At 36.8% G+C, this 23385-nt stretch overlaps 1 protein-coding gene across 4 annotated transcripts in view; it reads right to left on the bottom strand.

Annotated features, from left to right (window-relative positions):
• Positions 1–221: 221 nt before the first annotated feature.
• Positions 222–23385, bottom strand: part of CD2AP (CD2 associated protein) — a 77177-nt gene continuing 54013 nt past the window's right edge. For all 4 annotated transcript variants that reach the window (XM_086875646.1, XM_086875648.1, XM_086875647.1 and 1 more), the window contains 11 exons: positions 22161–22252; positions 20515–20619; positions 18162–18198; positions 17737–17799; positions 14387–14546; positions 12438–12580; positions 6250–6365; positions 5351–5437; positions 4543–4727; positions 3728–3791; positions 222–2524 (listed from right to left, as the gene is read on the bottom strand). In XM_086875646.1, the coding sequence (XP_086731772.1) occupies positions 2483–2524; positions 3728–3791; positions 4543–4727; positions 5351–5437; positions 6250–6365; positions 12438–12580; positions 14387–14546; positions 17737–17799; positions 18162–18198; positions 20515–20619; positions 22161–22252 (1094 nt within the window). In that variant the 3' untranslated portion in view covers positions 222–2482. The remainder of the gene's footprint in view (positions 2525–3727; positions 3792–4542; positions 4728–5350; positions 5438–6249; positions 6366–12437; positions 12581–14386; positions 14547–17736; positions 17800–18161; positions 18199–20514; positions 20620–22160; positions 22253–23385) is intronic.

Below are 23385 nucleotides of genomic sequence, written 5' to 3'. Positions count from 1 at the left end.
AAATATTCCCAGTTACATTTGCAAATAAAAACTGAGCTTTCCAACTGTTTGGATCCTAAGCCATCCTGTTAGTCAGGAGCCAGAGCATCCCCGTGAGTAAATGGAAATCTGAAAACTTTAAAGGGGAACTATCATAAATACTTTGCTTCCACTCCCCATACTCCTCTTTGCAACGAATGGCATACAAAACACTCCTGAACAGAACTGAGCAGACACCTGAAGAGGTTTTTATACTCATTTTATTTGCTGAGTTTGGATAGCATGCATCATTTTACAGCACCGGTAGACAAGTCAGTGAAGCACACTGCTCTTAGGAACTTGTACTGTGGAATGTCTCCAAAACCATTACCCTCTCCCCCTCCACTCCAGTACGTAACACTAGCTGAAAACAAGACAGACACACATCAGGGCAACTTCCTTATGGCTACAAATACTCATAGCAGCGACTTTTAAAGGAGGGTTTATTAAATCAAGTCATTGCACTTGGGTCATTTATTGCTATAGCGAACAAAGGCCATTACATAACAAACACCTTTCATTTGTGGCTTTAATTGATTGTCTTGTTCTGTTCATTCTCTGCAAGCTCACACACAGGCACAATTTCTGCAGAGCGACCCCTTCCAAGATTTCTTTCTTGCTCCAATCACAGTGAAGAGCTTGTAACACAAAACTGGGTCCTCCATTAGGCTCAATTCTTGTCCCTCATCACCTGCTTTACAGGTACGAATTCCAGGCAAGAGTTTAGTGTCTGATGAGAAACACATGATTCCTTAATTCATTTGTGATGCAATTGGGCAACTCAAGGTTAAAAGCACTAAGAGTGAATCACCTTACTAGCAATTTGACTAGCAAATATTACTCAGTAACTGCATAGTGTATTGATCAGGTTTCAATGAGATTTCATGAATTATCTGAATCAGTAATGGACAAACATTCCCCAAGTAACTTTTTGACATTTGTATTTTATGACACATCAACTGTGGAAGAATCCCACAGTGTGGGATTACTCTCAAGAATTAACACTTGCATGTCACTTGAACAAGTGATATACTAAACAATTATTTATGACTACTCCCATGAAGAAAAGCTTAATTACTTTCTTTTATTGATGAAGTTGCCAAACTATGTGGCATGTTTTTGCCTTTTAAGTTATAGGAGACCTAAACAAAATGAGCTGATTAACAGAACTAATGAATTTGACTGATTTTCTAAAGCTGTACGTTTTTTAATTCTTTAATCAGACAAACACAGCAATAAATACCATTGTCTCACATCACTTTGCATGTTATTTGTGTATTATTCTGGTGCAAGTTTTGAGCCCAGGGGTTAAAGATAATGGTAATCCACAAGAGCTCATCTTCTTTTCCATAAAGACACCATCCTGGACACCAGCACAATGATATCAAAGCAATTGCTCCAATCACTCATTTAAATACAAAGACGTTACTCAGTTTAGAGGTACTTAATATATTGAGAAAGTTTATGGCATAAATATATAAATATTGAGAGCTTTTGAGAGTATCAAAGTTCCAAAGGGATTTATTTGGAGATATAAACAAAACCTGACTATTGTAAAAACAGATCAAGATGCATACCTGAACAACTAGAAAGACTGATGACTTCAGAAACACAGAAGTACAGACGCTGTGACTTAAGGTTTACTCTTTCATGCTGTATACTGTAATAGTTTAGGCACAACAGGTTGAGTTAAGACTGGGCTCTCGCTTTGTTTCTGATTTCCTTGCATTCTGTGGTTTAACAGTTAATTTTGTCATGATTTCACAATTCAGTCTTAAATCCCTTTTTAATCCAATAGTGCAAGTGACAAACCGTTCTGCTGAACTACTTGGATTAGATCATTCAATCTTTCTACAATGCACAGGAGTCTCACCTGCTTCATTGCACTAACAAATTCCTATCTCAATACTCATGAACAGCATAGTATTAATATTCTCACTGCAGACAGGCACATCAGCATAACCCTGGGTAGGACTGCCAAAATTATACAAATATCACATATTCCCTTTTGCAGGTGGGGAAAAGTAGTGACTACAATTAGGATACAGTTATTCCATCCCTTCCAATGGACTATTTTACAGATTAGTTGCAAAGACAGATCACCCTATTTATTGTATAGATCTCTTTAAAAATCAAGCTACAGGTATTCAATAAAAATCTATTAAGAATTCCCTCTCCTTTCTATACAGATTCAGTAGTATCTTCAAGCAAACCAAAAAAATAAGGTCTGCAATTCCAGCACAGTAAGAAATAAGGCCTCTTTTATATTGGCAAAAAAATTACACCGTTATTCTTTTTTGTTTTCTTGTCTTTCTGAATATAAGACTATATTCCTTTTTTTCTACTATATTTTTTCTTTAAGACTGTAGAACACCAGCATCCATTAAAATGAAATAAGAGTCAGTTCTCCTTGTGTTCAGCTTCGAATTCCTAGTGAGTTAAAAACATTGAGTCCATAGCTGTCTCATGTAGACATCACTGCTTTCTTCAATTTTTCTATTTCAAGCTGAAAAAAACAGATATTTTGAAAAGAAAGTCAGTATTAAAGCAGCTATAAAGTCATCAGAGCTTTCACCAAAGTTATAATCTTTGCATTTCAAAGACACTTATGTATTGTACCATAGAAGCATTTGACAGCTCAGTATTTACAGTTGATTTTGTACCACTGTATTGCTAAACGAACAGGAATTTAAAATAATTATAGATTTGACTACAGTTCTGGTATAATCTTTTTAAAATTAAAAAAAAAAATGTTTTAGAAATGGGTTTATCTGAATAAACTCTCTGAAAAAAGAAGTCAAAGCTGGGTTATGGAATCACCTGACATGTCCCCATGTAATGCTGCACCATCACCTGAGAGTAACTTTCTAAAACAGCCTTTCATACAGAACACTGCCTGGATTAATTTGTATTTCTTGAAACAGACTTAGAGGACACCTGGAGTTACTTCCTCTTCAGCTCCAGTGCATATTTAAGGCATCTTCATTAATTGCTTTAGAGTCACATTGAAAAGAGAGAATCACCAGAAGCTTCTCTCATGTGTCTCCAGTAGTTTTGTAGCCAGCAAGCTGTACTATTTCACAAATAAAATGCCCTTTTGTACCAGACCGAAATGATTTCCTACAGTGAGCTCATCCTATTAACTATTTAATGGCATCATACTACTACCTACTACTGCAGGTAGTGTTCTTCATCAGTAAACTGAGGAGTGCCATTCATTCATAAGGAAATTTTTCAGATGCATTCTGTTCTTTTGGCAAATCATCCACACTTAATATTTAAACCATTAATCAAAAATTTAGAGACGTTTGCTTTTGCCCTATTTTTCTTCTGATTACCTAAATTAAATAGGTCTTTCATTCTTATACATGCAAAGTATTAACTGTCTCTCTTGGAACTTGTCCAGTTGGACACATTTCTAGCAAAGAGTAGAATCCAGCAACACTGAACTTCCATCCCAACTTCCACAGGTGTTACTATTTATGTTATTAAATGATTGTTAAAAATAATATTCCAGAAAAAGAAATCTGAATTTGGATCTTCTCCATACATCCAAATGTCTCTTGAGGCATTCACTCAATCACAAAATAAAACAGCAACACAAAAAGAGACTGAACAGGTTTGTTAAGACTTTCCTGTGACATCAAATCCCAGAACAAAGCCTACACACCCATAAACTCCCCATGCCCTCCCATAGTGGTAACATTACCTCCAGATTGCTTCTCAACAGCTTCTCTTCTTCCAAATCCTTCTTTAGTTTTTCTAGTTCTCTCCTAATAGTAGTTAAGATGGAAACAGAAGTTAGAAGGGGGAAAAAGAAACTTCACATGACTGAGGACAGAATGCATAGCCCTTGTTAAATTTTACAAGTGGGATTCACAAAACAAGGCACATACCCACCAGTGAATTGTTACTCTCATCTGTTGGACAAGTTTCCACCATCACTCAACACTTCTTACCTACAGCTATTCACCTATCCCTAATTTTTAATCCAAATTTTAAGGAGGCTACTTAAAAGTCTGAGCTGTTATTTAATATTTGAAGTTGAATTCAAGCTAAAACAACCTCAAATAACCGGCTACCTCTACACAGAGAATAAAGTACTTAGAAAATAAGGTTCCTACCAGTCATGTAAATACTGCAAGTTCTTGTGTAAAAGGTTACACAAGGCCTGCACATGTACTTACATCACTACCACAAAAAATGAACTACTTTTTCTTACAATGAAGGCACAAACTGTTTAAGAAATACTTTCCAGAAGATGTAATGGATGCAGAAGTGCCTCCATTAGATGCACATTAGAAGTCCAAGTAGGAGGGAAAAGCGTAAGAATTCCAAAAATACTCCGACATCAAATTTGTACATATTTAGGACATTTAATAGGATCAATTTCAGTAGAAAACATCTGAATTTATGTATTAGTATGTTATTAGCATAGAATAGCTTTCTTATTTTATTCTGGCATTGAAGACACTTAGAAGATGTTTATATAACCCTTTGCAGATTGACAAAGGAAATATTTACCCATGCTCTTTCTTCAGTGCGTCTACTAGACCCATTAAGTCATTAATCTGAGACCTGAGCTCTTCCACAGAAATTTTTTCATCCTCTGTTTCTCCTTTAAGTTGGAGGTCTCCAGGTAAAAAGTCGAGTATGACAGAACTTGGTCTCTGAGATGAAGGTGGAATCAGTGGGCTGAATGCAGATGGCTAAAAAAATGAATTGGTAGAAAGGTAAGAAGTGAAATCCTTATGAGCTGAACACTTACAGCACACAGGCCATACCAGGGTGGGAGCTAAACATGCATAAGTTCCCTTAATTTTCTACCTAAAAGGTAAAAAACTATGTCCAGTTTGAATGGATTACTGGACTATGTGAGATAGTTACTTTACACAGCTCTTAATTAAGGATTTGCCTGAGGTTCCTGTAGTCACTGAAAAATGTAGTTACACATACAAAGTCCTTTACACTTAAAACAAAAGTGATTTAATGGATCCCACTGGATTGTTATAAACAAACTTTTGAGCACTTTGCTGATCTGCTCAGTTGTTCTGCCTGTCAGGAGACTGAAGGCTGTGCAGGTATGGAATTTAATTGGGGAATACCACCTGACACAACAGTTCTCATCAGAACTCATGCCCTCTGTAAGTATAAATGAGCTTCAGTACTGAATTTCTTATTATGAACTTTATATTAAATGACTCAGCTCACTTGTACTCAAATACAAGCACTGGCATTCAGATGGTTGCATGAATCTGTACTGGAAATGCAAACAGGATGAACAGAACACCAAGCTGCCTGGAACTCCTCTGGCACTTTGGTAGCATCATACCTTCTTTGTTTCAACTGGCTTTGGTTTGGCACTTTCTTCTTCCTTCTGCACCTTCAAACTTTTTTCTGGACCCACATTTTGATTTGCCTGGTAAACCATTCATAAGGAATGAAAGGGTTTTCAGAATTTAAAACAAAACAACAAAACAACAAAACTTAAAAGTAAATTAAAAAACTTTTCTGAAAATGCGATAGCAAGGGGAAAACCAAGTAATTAAACTTTAATGGCTACACTAGAAGACTTTTCTGTTCCTGACAGTCATAATTTTCCTTCCCCACATTCATCTGAACTTAAATCAAAAACAGGAATCTTTGGTAGGATTTTCAAGCATATTTGCAATACTTAAACCTGTGATGCTTTTGGGAGCCGGTAGGTGCTCCCATAAAACACAAATAGGCAGTAACTGTATGTGGCAATTGCATGACTAATTATGCAGCATCCAGTGACAAAAACTGATTTCAAGGACTCTGCACCACCTGTTTTTCACTGTCTGTCAACCTCACATCAGCACTAACATCATAAGCCCAACGTTACAGCAGCATTAAAATACAAATTTATAGGGGCCAATTGTGAAAGTCACTAAAGACACTTTCAGATCTGTGTGTATGTACAACACCTATATCACCATCTGTGAGGCCAGAACAGCTGAGCATTTCCTGCAGCAACACCCCATGGAATATAAACACTCCTTCAGCTGCAGCACAGTTCCAGCTGTTTCTCTTGCAATCACTTCCCTGCTGGGAATGGACCTCCCTGCAATAAAACCTACAGGAACTGAACACCCCTGTAACATTTTGCTCACAGATAAATGGCTCACAAGAGTACTCCCCAGTGCAGTCCTGTTTCCTGGGAAGCCAGTTTTTAGTTCCCTACTAGGAGAACACCCCCAAAATACTCACAGGACTACTGCTATTGAAACGGGAGGGCAGCCTCCTACCAGGCATCTTGGGCCGGTTCGCAGTCGGGTGTGACAGGTTATCTGAGGTAGCTATTACATCATCAAAGCTGAACAGATCTACAAAAAGATGAAAACAGAGACCACCATCAAGAGCAGAAAGTTTTGTTTTCTTCTTTTTATCTTTTTTCTTTTTTTTTTTTTTGAGATAAAAAAAAAATAATTATCAGAATTCTTATTGTTTTGAGGATTTTCACCATATACAACACATGAGAGATCTGAAACAACTGCATGACTGCAACATATCTGGGAAACTGTATTTTCCCCCTTGAAAAAAAAAATAAGAGTTAATTCAACTAGGATTTAAATTCAAGTTAATTTATGTGAACAGAAAAAATGCTCTAGCAACATGACAGCATCGGCAGAAAATATATTTATTACTTTTTTCAAGAGCTGCCATATTCAACTACTTAAAAGCGTATTTTCTTGTTGCTGAACTTGCATAAAAAGCATGAAAATGCAAGTTTAGTGACTAAGACAAAAATTAAAGCAAAATGGTAAAGTACATAGTGGTGGACTCCACATGCTGGTGAAAGCTAACAGGACATTAAGTGCACCTATGCCAGTGCAGGTTAGTTTTTTCATGTTCAGTATCTAAAGATAATACACAGCTTCATAGTCTTTAATAAAACACTTCAAAACTCCACGCTCATACTTCATTCAATCACACAGATCTCTTTGCTCATTAGTCTCTTCATGCTCACACCTCTAGGTAAACTCTCTCAGATCAGCAGAAGAGCTTTACATCCTCTGGGAACAGGCAACTTCAGGAAAAAGATGTTGAAAATAGGAAAAACTGACCACAACTAGTCTTAGCAACCTAAGTATTTCACCTAAGTAACAACAGGACTTAGCCCTTTCTCCACAAAAATAAATATACTTACCTGACAACAGACGTTTAGTGAGACTGCGTGGTGTTTTTTACTTAAGCATTGACATAAGATTAGTTATTATATATTATTTACAACCCAAATTAATCAGTTAGTCTATAGACTGTAAATAAAATGCCATAAAGTATTTACTACAGGCACCATAAACAACATTCAAGATTTTGGGTTTGATGTTTTTCCATGACCTCTGATTCTTACTTGACATTATGATTTAGTAATTAGAACCTACGGTATCTCTTTTCCTACGTTCCCATTAAAGGCTAGATAAGAAAACCATTCATACCCCTTCAGGCTCTGGATGTCTTAAAATCATCTGATTAATACAAGCTTTACACACACATTGTCAAAGCTAATTTATACCTGTAGGTACTAAGTTTTCCACTCAATGTTTTAATTGATTTTAATCTGTTCTTTGCATTAATATCCTTGAAGGCCTTAGAACATTCAGCTCCTTTGGACAGCCCTGATCAGACCTACTTCATCACCCATTCCTTTATAGCACTGTTACCAATCAGTTCTACTGCTTTGTACTTCTATTCAAGGGAACAGAATGTCAAAACAGTCTTTTGTAAACATGCAATCATACCTGCAATTAAACAAGCAGGGGAGAAAAAAAAGAAGGAAGAAACAGAAGAATGATGAATGGCAAGCAGCTGACGGAAAAGAGGATGAGGGGAAAAATAAATGAGAAGGGATTTCTGTTCTAGTCTGTGCCAATAAAATATTTCATTTAATGCACTGCAAGCAACAGTGAGCACAGGGTCATCTTTAAGGTCTTTACTCAATTATTAGTAACCCCAGATTACGAAGCAGTCAGAGTCACAGAGTGGTTCAGGTTGGAAGGGACCTTGAAGATCTCCCCCTTCAAGCCCCTGCCATGGGGCCCCTTCCACTAGACCAGGTTGCCAAAGGACAAACTGTGATTTATGTTAGTCAGGAATCATTAAAAAGGTAACAAGAAAAAACTTTTATGCCTTTTTCCCCTCATCTCACTAATTTCTGACTTTAAGTGACCCTTCTTTTGTCATTCCACAGAAATGACAAATTATTTTGTAAGAAATTTAAGTAAGAATTATAAATTTAGCTGCTGTTCTGATTGTAATGCCACTCCTGTCTCCACAAACAGTAAACATGAAGCATATCAAGAATATATTAAGAAAAATGTAAACTTTGAAAAAAAAATTCACAATATTTGACAAGGCTTGAAGACTGCTACAGTCCTGAACTGTGTACTATTTAAATATAGATAGTGGAATGATACAAAAGCCAATGATTTTTTCCATATTTCTAAGAGCTTCTAAAGGAATTTGTTACACCTGAGAGAGCTGCTCAACATTAAGATTCTGTCAGCAGATTCCAGTCAGACATAATTCTGACTGTACTTGAATGTTTGTTTTTATTTTTCCAATTTATTCCTTTGGTATAGGGAAGAAATTAAAACACAGGTTGGTGGAGATTGGGGTTTGGTGGTGGTGATAGGTTGATTGGTTTTATTGTAGGCTTAGGGACTGATTTGATTGTTTTTCTTTTTAAACAGCATTTTTAGTTATTTTAGAGAAAATTTAACCATTAAACCAATAGAGATACTGATGATATCTACTGAAAGTTCTGAGTCTACACACATTTCAATCAATAAAATGCTTTACCAAATAAGATTCTTACAGACAGTCTGTGAGTAATTGTTAAAGGAAATCCCATCATAGTGCCAGAAGACCAATACCACACATCTGGAGATAATCTGGGTCAAAAAAAAAAACTTTATGACTGAGTGAGAGCACCTTTCTAAGAATATGAGCTAAGCCTAAAGCTACATAGGAGGGATTATTAGAAATGTCTCTTCTACAAGCTTACCATGGATCCACCACACAGCCGTTAGGAGCTTTGAGAGGTACAATTAACAAGAGGCTTTGTTAAGATTTGTGAATGCTTCAAGTGTATTCATAGCAGCTCGTCTTTAAAAGCCTTGACAAAAAGAAGAAAAGCTGAAGGGTGGCTGAAGAAATTATGGTTCCACCATTTCATGTGGCTGGGGTTTAAATATCCATGATACAAGTGAAATGTATCCAGTATTTTAGGCAATAACTCACATTAATCTGTGGAGTAAAAAGATGGCTCCCTTTCTCCTATCACTCACCTTGCTGAGATTTCACCCACAAAAATTCAGGGGACAGCTATAAGCTATAAAATATCTAATTGCCCAAAAGCTTCATGACTGTGTTCTTTGTGTGTACAGTATGATAAAGCCAACCTACATACACCAGACGTGCTAAAGGTACTGAACACATTTCACTACAAACAAACACAAAGTTTGGCTTATCAATAGCTCAACTATAAATTTTTTCTTACTTTTAGTCCCCACCAGCTCCTGATGAAAAAGCCTACTTAAAGTAATTTCTTTAACTGCTAAGGAAAACAGGCATTCAAACAAACAAAAAAAAAAGTCCATTAATAGAAACCCCAAAATTTTAGTACCAATAATTGCAACTGAAAACCACGCTCACAATGTTAAGAAGAGGATATGTGAATGGAATAAAGCATTTGGATTTCCTTAGAGATTGTTATCTTACCAAAATGGAGAAGGGTAGGGTAATTTCCTGACACGTAAGAAGGGAAACATGGCAAACAGGATAGGAAACAAAATCTGGAAAGAAAAGTCAAGGAGAGGAATGTCTAGAAAAAGATTCTGAACAAAAAAATTATTTTACAAAGCAGGAAAAAGAAACATTTGTAGAAGAAACAGAATTGCTTTACACGTTCAGCACGCCAGTATTACAGCTTTAGTCTTTTACAGTATTTGATTCTAATCAAACAGAGAAACATTTATGCAATTTTTCAAATAAAACTTCAAGAGGATTATTTCAATGTCATCAATGTTTCTAAATGGTTCTGGTTATTTATCCTTTTCTGATGGCTGGCAACATAATTTTGACATGGGGTGCGTTTTTCCATTACAGAACATTTACAGCTTCTTATGCTAAACTCAAAGTGGCACAATCTAAACCTCACTTCACGATCAAACTAAGTTGCAAGAAAACAGGAACCATATTTAAGAAACAAAACAAAAATACAAAGATTTCTTAAAAAGACTCTGGGCAATTGCCAGCCCCAGCCATCCATTTTCCCTTATCTCTATTAATACCTAGTCTAGTTATTATAAAGTTAAACAGTCTTAAATGTTACACAAGGACCCAATATCTTTTTCTTTTATAGTTTTATATGGCCTTGGCTGCATAGGCTCTTATGCCTTTAGCAGCACAGTATGCAGAGAATTAGAGCATGAGATCCATTACATTTTACTGCCAGGAGTTTGGATCAGTCCCTTTTCACAAGAGTGTAGGAGTGACTTATGCAGCTTGTTTTAAGGAATGACAGTTTGACAAAACAGGAGCTCTGAAACTTTCCTTCAATTGCAGCTCCTTGACCTTTCTCTGTGCTGCAGCCCCACAGGAACTCCCTAAGCCTTCACTGCTTGCACCAAACAGAGCTGAACAGACCTCACCCATGAGCCCATTGTGACCCCTGTGCCCTCCCCATTCAAATCTTCAATTTCTCCATAAGCCTGTAAAAACTTACACTAGCAAAAAAAATCTTTTTTTTTTTTGCTTTCCCCTCAGTCTGTGTAAAATTATTCTTTTTCTATCACATAATATTCTGATTTGTAGTATATACATGGACACCTACAGCAAAGGTACTATGTTGTCACCCTGGTTATTAAAAATGTCAAGGTAACAATGTAAAGGGAAAAAAAAACCCATAAAAAGAGATATTCCAGTTGTTTTCATGAGGAGTTTCTCCTGAGGTTAAATGATACTATGGTAACACACCTAGCACGACCCTAGAGATAATCACAGAATTTATTATACTAGCTAGAAAGCTGATAATCATAGAATGGCTTGGGTTGGAAGGGAACCTTAAGATCTTCACCTTCCACTGCCCCAGGTTGCTCCAAGCCCTGCCAAACCTGACCTTGGACACTTCCAGGGATGGGGCAGCCACAGCTTCTCTGTGCCCCCTGTGCCAGGGCCCTATCACCCTCATATTAAAGAACTTTTGTCTACTATCTAATCTGAGTAGTACAGCATCTGTACTAAAGACACACATGAATTAACCTTTCCTCATACAAAGCATTTACATTTAAAAAGCGTATTTTAACATGCTCAATGAGAAAAAGTCAGGAGTATTCTTTTCCATTGCTTCAGTTCTTTTAATGCAGATTAAAAGAATTAATGCAGATTATAATTTATTCTAAAAAATAATTACTTTGATCTTCCAGATGAATTTATTATACTTTGGACCAACTATTCTACAACTAGAATGTTATAATTTGCCTTAAAAATAAATATATTGATAGAATTTTTAAATTTATTATTACTAAAATATTTTCTGAGACAAGAAGTTGAATTTGAGATATGAAAGACAAACACTGTAGGCATAATACACTACAGCTTTTTCTGAAGTCTTTATTCATAAAATATAAATAATTTAGAGTTCAGAAAAGCATGCCCACAGCAGCTGATCCCTGCTTAAGTGACACACAGAGGTCTGGTATCAGTTGCACTGTCAGTCAAGGGCTAATGGTACCAATACAGTAGTTCAGAGGTTCTGATCATTAAATGTGGGGTTTTTAACCACTATCAAGGGTTTTACTGAATATATTTAGAATTAAGGAAACACCAAGTTTGGCTCAAGGTGGCTTTAAGCAAAGCCATAATTGTGCTATTCAAATGTACAATGCTCCATGCTTTTTTAAAGCCCCAATTTAAGGTATTGTAAAGTCAAAATCTAGAATAGCTCTGAACTAAATCACAAGAGACTGAAGGTAATGGCATTACTAAGAATTCTGAAGTTAGCCAGAAAAACCAAGTTATCTGAACTGCAAGAGCAGAACAAATTGAACCAGCCATTAAGAAAACAACTTCATAAAACTCAGGATGAAAGTGGCAGCAAAAAAAAAAAAAAAAAAAGAGCTTTCAAATTAGAAGAACAAACCATTATCTCTGTCTCCCTTCCTGCCCTCTATCACAACCCAGAGCTCAGCAGCTACCTGCAAATACCTTGCTGACATGTGCTCATCCCCTCCTGACTCTTGGCTTCAGCTGCCTACAGCACTTCTGAAAAAATACACAGGCTTATATAAATGCACTCACTGGCATTTTGAGTAAATCACTCAAAAAGCTTATTCCAACCCTGTAAAACACAGCAATCCAGTCAGAAAGGCCCAAAAGAACATTTCTTTTCTTACCTGATTCTTTAGAGCTCTTTATCACAAGTGAATCTACCTCTACTGATTTTGGTCTGAGTGGCAATGGTTCAGAGTCTAACTTTGGTTTTGCTACTGGCTCAACTTCAGATTTCGGTCGAAGCGTAACAACTTCTCCGTTAGTTCTGTGGTAAGAAAAAAAAAGATAAAACATACCTAGTCAAGAGATTAAATAGTTTAAAAGGGAATCATACTAAGAATTAGAAGCAAACTGAAAAACTATGGTAGATTTTATCACTTTCTAAAGCCTTGTTTTAAAATCAAGGCTTCTGGAGATCAATTCTACCTGTGAAAACTGTTTCTTTTGTTCCAGCTCTTGCAGGGTTGTCAGATGTGCACAAAACCCATGTGAAAACAATCCAGAACTTTAACTATACGACACACTTTGACATTTCAGTCCAAAATATTACACTTCAAATAACAGGTGAGCTGAATAACATTTTCACTAATACCTCTTGAAGTAATCCAACAACTGACTCCTTGACATTAAAAAAAAAAAAAAAAAAATCCTGTACAGGAAAAAAGGCTTTACAAGAACAAGTTATTTCTTGCTGGATATGGAAAAAGCTACCTTGTGGCTTTTGTTCTACCATGCACTCCTTACATATCTGCTTACATCATTAGCAGACAAAAAAATCCCAAAAAAATCTAAAGTAGCAAAATCCCCACCACCAAAACAATTAAAAAAGAACAGGCAACATTTTCCTTTACAATTCTTTCCATCACAAACCCATGCTGACCAGGCCTGATCATTTGGTTGGCCTGTACATGCTATAAACTGTGCCCCTTCCATTAATTCAGTTCCCAAAGCCTTTAAGTTTTACTGCAGCAGAAAAAGAGATAGCAGTCTAATCTTCCTAAAAAAAATGTTGAAAACTTTCAGACATTTAAATATCTCTAGGATTTTAATGTTTCAGTAATTAAAGGTCCACAGCTTAGTACAGACCTCTATTTAACTGCACATGTGCATCCCTTTAGAATAATAATTATTTTCTAATCTGGAAAATAATATGACTTGTGGTTTGAAAAAAATAATCTTTATTGGCAAAGTCTCCAAAATACCAAGTGAACATAACACAATTCTATACTGGAAAGGTATTTAAGGTGCAAGCTCTTCTGCTTCATTTCCACAAGGCTAAGTGTATCACAACCTCACTTTTTCATGGCTCTTTCGAGCCAACTGAACATCCCAAAGGGACAGTTACCAGTCAGCTGTTGCTTTACACTTCAGGATAAGGGCCTATAAACTACTTTGATGGAGACAGAAAGGAAAATTCTCTGTGTGGGAGATTGTATAGATGCAAAATTAGTCTTAGTGAAAGTTTCAAACTCATGAGGAAAAAGAAGTAAAAATCTAAGTGGATGTAGAAGTATTTGTCCCTATTTACGCAGAAACTCAAGTGGGAAGGCTCAAGAGCAGAGAATCTGAATGTGCTTCTGTAGTAAGTGCTTCCTCCTCCTTCCCCAAGGAGCAGACATGAGCCACAGTGAATACATTTAGCACAGGTACCTGAGCTAAGTTCTACCTTTCCATCTATCTTACCCTTTAGGTAAGACAGGCTCAAGCCTTGAACACTGAGGCAGCTCTAATTCTCAGGGTTTTCCTCTACACAGTAATAATTCCCAAGGCCCTTGCCCACATTCTTTTACTCCACCCTGTTACTGTAGCTACAGCAGCCCCCAGATGAGCAATTTCATCTGCCCCATGGTCAATTATGCTCTAGTATTGACTCTTAGATGGATTCAATATCTCAAAGGACTTGAAATATCACTGACAGAGACCTGGAGAACTAAGCCACTGGGAGGTGTAAGGCAAAACTTATCCTTGCATCCTTTTCACCCTCAAAGCACACAAAACTCATTCATGAAGAAAGATCAAACAACAAATCAAATTGAATATACTTGGTGACTACAGTTTAAGGCATACTGACTTGGATGCAGATGATGGCAAACCAGGTTTGTCTGGACGTTTTGGGTGCAGGAGCCCTGCTCTCAGTAAGCTGTTGGTCTTGCTTGGAGGAATAGGCTTCTTGGGTGGTACCTGAGGAGCTTGTGGCTTCAAAGGCTTCTGATCCAAAGCTCCTTTTTCATCTGACAAAAGAAGTCACACTTTAAAAACACCACATTGTCTAGAATTCCTACACTGCTAATCAATTAGAAAGCACCTGCTGTCAGAAATGCCTTCTTTGAAGACCAAAATGAAAAACAGACAGGCGTCTTAAATGACACCTTATCAAAACACACAAACTGCTTACCTGAGCTCAAAAATATCTATCTTAGTGTAAGATAAACCTCCCTACAGACATGAAAACAGTAGTAATAAATTAGGGACTCACATTAATGCACTGCAACAGACAGCTAAGAACCAGAAATCTTTGTACTGCTTTGTCTTTTCTACAAATGCATTTGATTTTCTTTTTAAAAGGATGGTGTTTTTATTTATTGTAACTAGACTTATTACACACACAAGCAGCATAATTTATCTATGTAAGAAGGGGCAGGGAGAAAAATGAGGTTTTTATCTGAATAGCTGAATTTATTTTATCTAAAGTCTACCTTCCTATGAAGAGATCAAAAATAGATATGGATGAAAAAAAAGAAGAAAATAAAAGAAAAAAATAAGTTGTATTTATTTGTTCAGTGACTGCATGACCTAACTGAATCCTGTCCAGAGGAGCTGACATACAACATATGGGACACTGAAAAATTGAAGCTGCTTCACAAGCAATACTTGAATAGGTTTCAACCCATGTGTCCTAACTCTACCCTATTGGACAGCCAGAGCAAAGCTTCTACTTTTCCCTGTAAAACTGCCATAGTTCAGAATACACAAACATAATTGTTATATTACACAAGGGGTTACAGTTCTTTAGAGTTACTGCCCTTATAGGACAGTAAATCAGTAAACTGGGATGGAGAGACTGACCTTCAGCTTTGATTCTCCCCATCCTCCCCTCCTTTTTTTGCTTTTAACCAAGTATTGATCTGTAGAATGTTTACATATGCTATGGATTTGGGAGTAGGGCTGGGTGTTTGCTTCAGCTCCATGCCAGCAAAATGCCTGAACTGCCCGGTCTAGGACTGATTTCCTTTGGACAAGTACTGCAGCCACTGAGCACCCCTCCAACCCTAAAATGAGAAGGGGCAGAAGTGTTCTCCTGCTTTGGGACACTTGAACATCAGGAGGAGATATGAGCAAGAAACCAAACTGGCTGGCATGTCCTCGCAGCGTCTCTCAGCATGGAGCCAGGAACGCAGGATGCTGAAGCAGTGGAAGGCTTTGCCACACGGTGGGGCTGCCTGCCCTCTGTAAAGCAGCACATCAGCAGCACCAGCACTCCTGCCTCCCCACCCAATACACATTTCCAGTTTTTAACACCCAACACCAGCCACTACTAACTGCAGATCAATTGGCTTTATTGAAGCTATGCTGAGAACAAGTTGAGAATTACCTCTTTGGCTTTTAAAAATAAGTGAGTTCATAAACAGGGCAGAAAAAAATGCTGTCACTGAACCCTGTTCCTGAACTCTCATCTGTCAGTTCTCCCTTCTAATACTCACACTCAAAATCTGAATATAAAAAATTCTATAGCTAAATGGAGTAAGTTAATACCAAAGGCTAAGGTTCACCATGAGCACAGAAACTGGGCATTTCTTCTGGAAAAAATGACATGCCTTTTTTGGATTCTGCTCCTGAATGAAAGTGTTGGCTAAAAATGAACAGTTTAGTAATGGAAATAAAATATACAAATCTGAAGACATTTACAGTGGAAAAAAATTTCTACATGACACCACTAAGTGTCCTTCACGATAAATACAGATAAATACTCATAGAAAACTCTACTTTTAATTTTTGATCAATTTTTGACTACAATTAAAGACAGATTTATTAATCTCCCAATAGGCATAAAAAATGACATGGTTTGACAGCTTCTGATTAGAGCTGCTCAATATTTTTTTCTGAGAACTAGTTACAAAAACATTTCATACTTAATGGGTTTAATTAGTAGTAATAACAGAGCTATTTTCCACAAGTACAACTGCACTGATAAATGGGCATATCTTGGAGTAAAGCACTAGTGCTACATAAAAAAGTAATTTTTATGACCTGATCTGCAACTGAATAAATGAAAAATTTCTCCTCCTTCATTTCCTGTAGCTCTGTAAGGAATATTTAGTATTTTATGTAATTTTGTAGATTTCACATTCATATGTTTTTTGGATGGTGTTACTCAATATTCTTTCCTATATTCTTCCATGAACAGTTGAGTTCTACTATGCCAAGATTAACACTGTAGTCCAAAGAGAACCAGTTTAAAATTAAACTTCCTTTTTCTGGAATCATACAGTTTATGTCAATTCACACCTGAAGATACTGCTCCAACAGATAAAAATTACTTGTTTGCTCACATACAGAAGAAACAGAACTGACTTTAACCAGTGTTTTTCATATTCAATACCTGAGAAGGTGCCTTATTAAAATGGGGGTAATAAAAACTGTGCAGGGAAGCCAAGAAACCCATCAGCAGCCTCACTGGTAGAAACGCTGGTCAGCCACAGTTCACCATTCACTGCACAGAGTGGTTTTGTTATTTAGTTAAGCTGCAGGAACATCAGGATTTCTTCTGCAAGGCCCAACCAACACATTTGTTTAAGTTTCTCACTTTTAAACACAATCAAACATTTTCACTTGGCAAGTCTTTTGAACATGGAAAGAAGCCTTTTAGAATCTGTTTGGGTGACTACAGTAGCTTTGCCTCTGGAAAAATGTGTCCTTTAAATTTTAAGAATAAAGCAGTAAATGTCTCCAAATTCAGTGAAACTTGAAAATATGGAATATAGCAAGAATTAACAGGACAGAAAATCTCCGTTTCTGAGTATTGTGACCGTAACATCTATCTAAGGAGCCTTGTACCTGTTCTGTGTAGCTCTTTCAAAATACTTCTGAACAGACTTTTGCAGGAGTGAACCCTTCCCTTTTTAATAACTCACTAGTGCTGCTTAAAACTGCAGCCACTGTCACAGAACTACCCCTTCACGAATGTAACAGTAACTATGTTACTGTGCAGTGCAACAGCCAATCTTCAGAATGTAATGTAATAACAAGAAATAAACATCTCAATAGAGTTTAGCAGCTCCTCTAACCATTCCAAAGGCATTTCTGTAACATCACAGACATGACAACTTCAGTAGCTGCTATCAAGGGAGTTTGTACAATGGCTGCTGAACAGAGAGCCTATTGCCAGAGCAGCCAAGTCACCATGAAGAAAACTGCCCTTACCTTTTTCTTCAGGCCTCAAAGAAAGGAATTTCTTCTCTCCAGTTGGCAATTCAGGTCTTGCAGCTGAATGCAAAAGCAAACCACAGACATTTCTCAAAGAGCTTAAATCATCTTGGTCACTAACTAAAAATAAGACTCATGCCAAGTTGTGTCTTCTCTTTTGCAAGGAGTGGAATACCATTTATAAAAACTCAAGCCCAGAAAATGGTGAGCCATTGTTAAAATGTTTCCAAAGTAGGCTCCATCGTAATTTTAAAAATACACAGCAGCAGCAGCAAAATATATAAAGTATGAAAAGTAACCTCAAAGTGTGACTATGGCTGCATTACTAGGATGTCAAAAGCTACTTGTAAATTTTCTTTTGAAGTCATGCACTGCTTCTGAAATTCAGTATTTTCTCAGACGAGAATACATGTACTACATACCTGGACTTTTAACTGGAGGTGGAGGTTTCTTTGGCTTCTGCAAAATGAAAGGGAAAAAAAACAAAGTAAAACAAGCAAGCAAACAGATATTCTCTGTATCCAAGACAGCCTCGTTTGTATTTTGTTTTGCATACTGTAATGTGGAGCTTGTTTACTAGCTGATTTCAAAGTATTTCACAAAAGAGGCAATCAATTCAGACAGGAAACACAAAGACCTGGAACAATTCCTCTGATATCTCCCAGACAACCAGTTACAAAAATTTAGGAACAAAATTCAGATCTTTTCAAATGAAATCAGTGCTTCAGCAATGTGCATAAACAGAGGGGGTTCAAAAAAAACCTAAAATCCAATAATTCCATCTTTTTTAGTCCAAAGAATTGCTCTGATCACACTCATTTTAATTTCAATATTTAAACCTCAATCTTAATACAATGCCAGTTTAGAAGAGCAACCAGGTAATTTTCTGAAACAAAAGCATTCACTTTCACTAAAAACAGATTTCTAAATTAAGTATCAGAGGAATGGCTTCAATTAATTGACTTTTAAATTACAATTGTATGAAAAAAATAAATAGATGCTGGTAGCATTTGTCTCAAAGACCACAGTTACAAGAAGAATATTGATTTGAGCTCCCTTATCATTATATTTAAGTGGGAAAGATGGACAAACTACACCAGCCATTAAAAATGTACAAAGTATCACAATGTGATAGTCTGTACATTGAAATTACCATTTTGAAACAGTCATTCACTACTTTCTGATACACTTGAAGTTCATTGAATCTCTCCTGCCTAAAGGAGACTGGCATCTCTCAGGAGGGACCTCAACCACTCATCCTCAGAATGTGACTCATTAAATTGCTTTAGAAGAGGCCTCTTTCTGGCTGTACTAAGGAAAAGATTCCCTGATAAAATGATACAAAAGCCAACAAAACCACTTGTTTTTCATAGAGGCACTGCTGAAACCATACAGGCTCAGTCTAACACAACCCCTCCAAAAAAGCCTCGCAGTGGGTATATTTAAAGCAGTTGCTATGGATGGATTTCAATTCTGTGCCCCTACAGTTACTGAATAAGCACTTTTTAATGCAGCTAGATTTTATTCTAGCATGTGAAATGTAATTAAGCAAGCAGGAGAACCCATATTCAATATCTTTCTCTGGTTTCAGAGGACACAAAACCAAGTGAACCTAAGTAACATGACACTATTTTCCTTCTTCCCCAAAAACGTAACTACATTATCCAGATGTGCAGCATTGCTGCCTACACCAAAAACAATTAAACAGAGTTCAGCATCAACTTGCCATTATACAGTTCTGCTCTGTGTTTTCATGAAGTCAGTATCAAATAGCTGATTATGATCACCAGCCACCCAATGCCTTGAACCTCAAAGCTGCTCAGTGCAAGATGAATCCCTGTCCTGAGACACTGTACACAAAGCAGAATAAAGGATCAAAGCAGGAAAATGCTGCTTAGGGTAAAAAATCGGATTTTACCCCCTCTCTGTAGGAAACAACTCTGTACTGTGAAACAGCAACCCTACCTACCCTCTCTTCTTGTATTCTATGGCATTTATGCTGCCCTTGCACAGCTGAGACTCCATCTGAAAAGAAAATTCTGACTGGGGGTAGGTAGGTAGCTTTCTGTATATGTGAGGAAACTAAGAATAAACCATAAATTAATAACTCCTGACCTGGAGCTGAAACCATTCCACCTGGGGCTGATGTACATTTGGGAATTAACACAACCGTCTTTGCTACAAAAATGTGACAGAACCAAAATATTTTACTAATATCAACAAAAAAAAAAGTAAAACAAGGACCAAAATTATAAGATCAAGGAATACCACATGAAAACATGAATTTCTACTACACATGATGGTGAAAAAATATTTCTAAATCCCACCCAAAAAATAACCTTCATATGCTGCAGCCTACTTCACACAGAAAAATCCCAGTCAGTCCCAGAGGGGTCACTCAGCATTTTGTAATTACAGTTACTTAAGGACTTGAGATGGAAAAAACCAACAGCTTATCTCCTTTCTAAACAGTAAGGGTTTAATCAGTAATCAGTAACATGTAACACCATGCTATGAGAACTACACCCTTTTCTAAATGACCTGATCATCCTCATTAATTGGAGTTTATCTCAAAAAATATGCCTCACTTTAATATTTATAGACAAGTTAAACACAAAAATTAACCTTTTCATCTCTCTTCTTTTATACAATTAGGTCAAGATAAAACCACAATTGTAATATTTTAAGCAGCATAATGTGCTGTAACCTCTTTTATTCTCTGCATTTTCATCAATAGTTTTTTTGTTATACTAAACAACAGGTGTAAGAACTTACAGGGAAGTCTTTATCAGACTCTTGTATTTGAACAGCAAAGTTATCTGGGAAGACTCCTTCTTTACCATTGAGCTCTCCTCTCCACCAGCCTGGCTCTCCAGTATCCTAAAATAAACAGGTCATTTCAGCCAATATTTACTTCTTCCCCGGAACAGATACAATTACACAACAACTTTTTCCCTTTTACACACAAGACAAAGTAATGGTTTGTCTGAAATTGGCCAGCTTAACAAGGGGAAACAGCTACAGACCAGATCAGGTTTGGTCAGTTTTTGTTCGTTTTCTAAAATGCAAGATGAAATTATATTACATCATATAAGATAAGGGTACAAGGATAAGATCTGCAAAGAGAAGGAAAGTACATAAAGCCAGTTATGACCTAACACACAACATCTGATCTTCTCAGCTTCCTTGACCAGCAAGTTATTCAGTAAATAATTCAAATGTTATTGGCATGACGCACAATTCTACCAAATAAAAGTGATTCCGATGTGATGGATCAGCTCCACTGGTCTAAAAAGGGTAAAGAAGCAAAAGAATACACCCCACTGAGAGAAAAAATAAACATACTATGACAAAAGAAAATAAAATATTGGATAATTAACCCAGCAGCAGAGAAATCCATTACAGGATTTTACTGGGTCAAGGCTTTTGTCTGTAACAGAAAGTTTGATGTTATATTTTACCAGCATAAATAACAGCTTTTCTCTGTGCCTCAGATCCAAAAAAATCACACAAACCTACAATGGTTTGAGTTGGAAGGGACCTGGAAGATCATCCAGTTCAAACCTCCTGCCATAGGCAGAAATGACACTCAGTCTGGACACCTCTTTTTTTGCTCCAATTTGGACCAGTGTGTGCTTGGGGTAAATTGGTTTAAAAAGACAGAGAGGAAAGATTGAGTGTAGCTGAGGCAAGGGTTGCTGTATTTACCGAAGGGCCTTCCATAACTACTCTTCTTCATTGTACTTATGATCAGTGATGCTCATAATATCAATTATTTAATTCCACAAAATTAAAATTTTAATAATGAAAAATGTGTTGTTTTCTTCTACAACTGAGGAAAAACTGAACATGAAACTTTCCACTGTCTTAGGACAGTCCTTATTCATTAACACAGCAAGCAAATAAATTAACAAAAGACTTCAGAATGCTGCAGGGAAATTAATTACAGGTAAATTTATTTCCTGTTTAGAAGCATCTCTGCAACAAAATGATCAAAAAGATATTCAACAGAATTCAACACAAATGAGAACATTCAACTAAATAATGATGCTTCTTTTACAGAAAGTAAATTTCTGTCTGATTATTCTGAATCACCAGGGAAAAAGAACAGTTTCTGAAGGTAAAGGGGCTGTCAGCAAAGCTTTTCCCATTTCCCCACTGAAAAGGCATTTGGTACTGAGTGTACACTGATCCCACTGGCCTTTGAGGACCCCAAGATAACCTCCTGCTCTGGAACAACCTTTGAAGTCATCTGTGTGTCCATCAAGCGCAGAAGCAAAGAGTTGACTGTCACATGAGAGAAATCAGCCTACAGGAATATCTGCTCCAAGAGACCTTCCTGGTTCTCAATTCCTACATGGCCCCCCGTACAAAATTCACCAAAGCCATACACATGGTCAGAGCAGACCAAACTTTCTTACCTTACTGATTATTTGAATGATCTCGCCTTCTTTAAAGCTGAGTTCATCATTTGAGCCATCATAGGAAAATATTGTCCTGCAATATTCCTTGGCTGGAACAGAGGAGCACAATTAATCTGGATACCACGAGTAGTAACATTCATTGTAACAGCTCACTTATGCTGTCTGAGAGCTGAGAAATTCACACTATAATCACACTTTCCTTCTAGACCAGCAACCTGAGACTGCTTTATGAATGTCCAAATCACAGGAAAAACAAGATTATATATTTATTGAGAAAAGGAAATAAATCTTTGAGAAGTTAGAAGTATAAGCCCCAAAAGATTTTTTTCCCCAACAGCAACATAATTCAAGCCCTCTGATTTCAGAGGGAGAAAAGAGGCCTTAGAAGTGTAACAGTGTAACTGTAACAGCCCATCTAAAACCCACTCCCTCAAAGGATTTATATAATCAATATTTAGGTACTTAGTAGAAAAATGGTTTCAAGCTTATTAGAGTTTATATGTATTTTCTCTAATTTCATCTGAATTTCAAATTTGCAATCCTAATTAAATACAGGCAGTTGTTTTCAAGTGACATCTTTTATTAATGTGTACAACTACAGAAATTTCAAGCAGAAGACTTCAGAAATTGTGCAGTGAAACAAAGTAACTTTAGCAAAAGCATTCCTTGGCTAAACACCCGAAACCAGAGCTCATCTGAGCCATCAACTCGGCCACAGCCCCTTCTGCAAAAGCAGAAAGAATAATTCTTTTCTTTCCTTTGGTACAGTTCAACACTAATCCATTTTAAATTGTGGTAAGAAATGAAAAAGCAAGAGGATATTTTTTCCTTTCTCACACTAGCACAATAAACCATGAGAAAGGCCAAATGGCATAAACACAGACTTTTTAACCCCAGCACATTTAAAATAATTTAGCAGATAAAAAGGTTGGATTTCTGTATGTGACACACTAAGAAAGAGGAAGCACAAAAAAGACTCTTTAGGTGCTGCCATGACCTATCAGGTGTTTGGCACTGCCACCACAATGAGCAGCTGCTTCAGCCTCCCCAAGTGACAGAACCACAGAATCATCTGTGATTTTTAATGACAGCTTTTGCTTGCCAGTAAGAGAATAAATCAGTTGCAGTCAGACCTTTTTGCTGTTCTATTTTTTTTAATCAACAGACACATCTTTAGTTTAAAAATGCACAAACTGTATTCACAAATAAAAATCAGTGATAA

Source organism: Cyanistes caeruleus, chromosome 2 (genome assembly GCF_971803275.1).
Source record: "Cyanistes caeruleus chromosome 2, bCyaCae1.hap1.1, whole genome shotgun sequence".
In the NCBI taxonomy this organism is placed as follows: Eukaryota; Metazoa; Chordata; class Aves; order Passeriformes; family Paridae; genus Cyanistes; species Cyanistes caeruleus.
The sequence above is the reverse complement of the archived record's forward strand: the minus strand, read 5'-3'. Positions and strand labels throughout refer to the sequence as shown.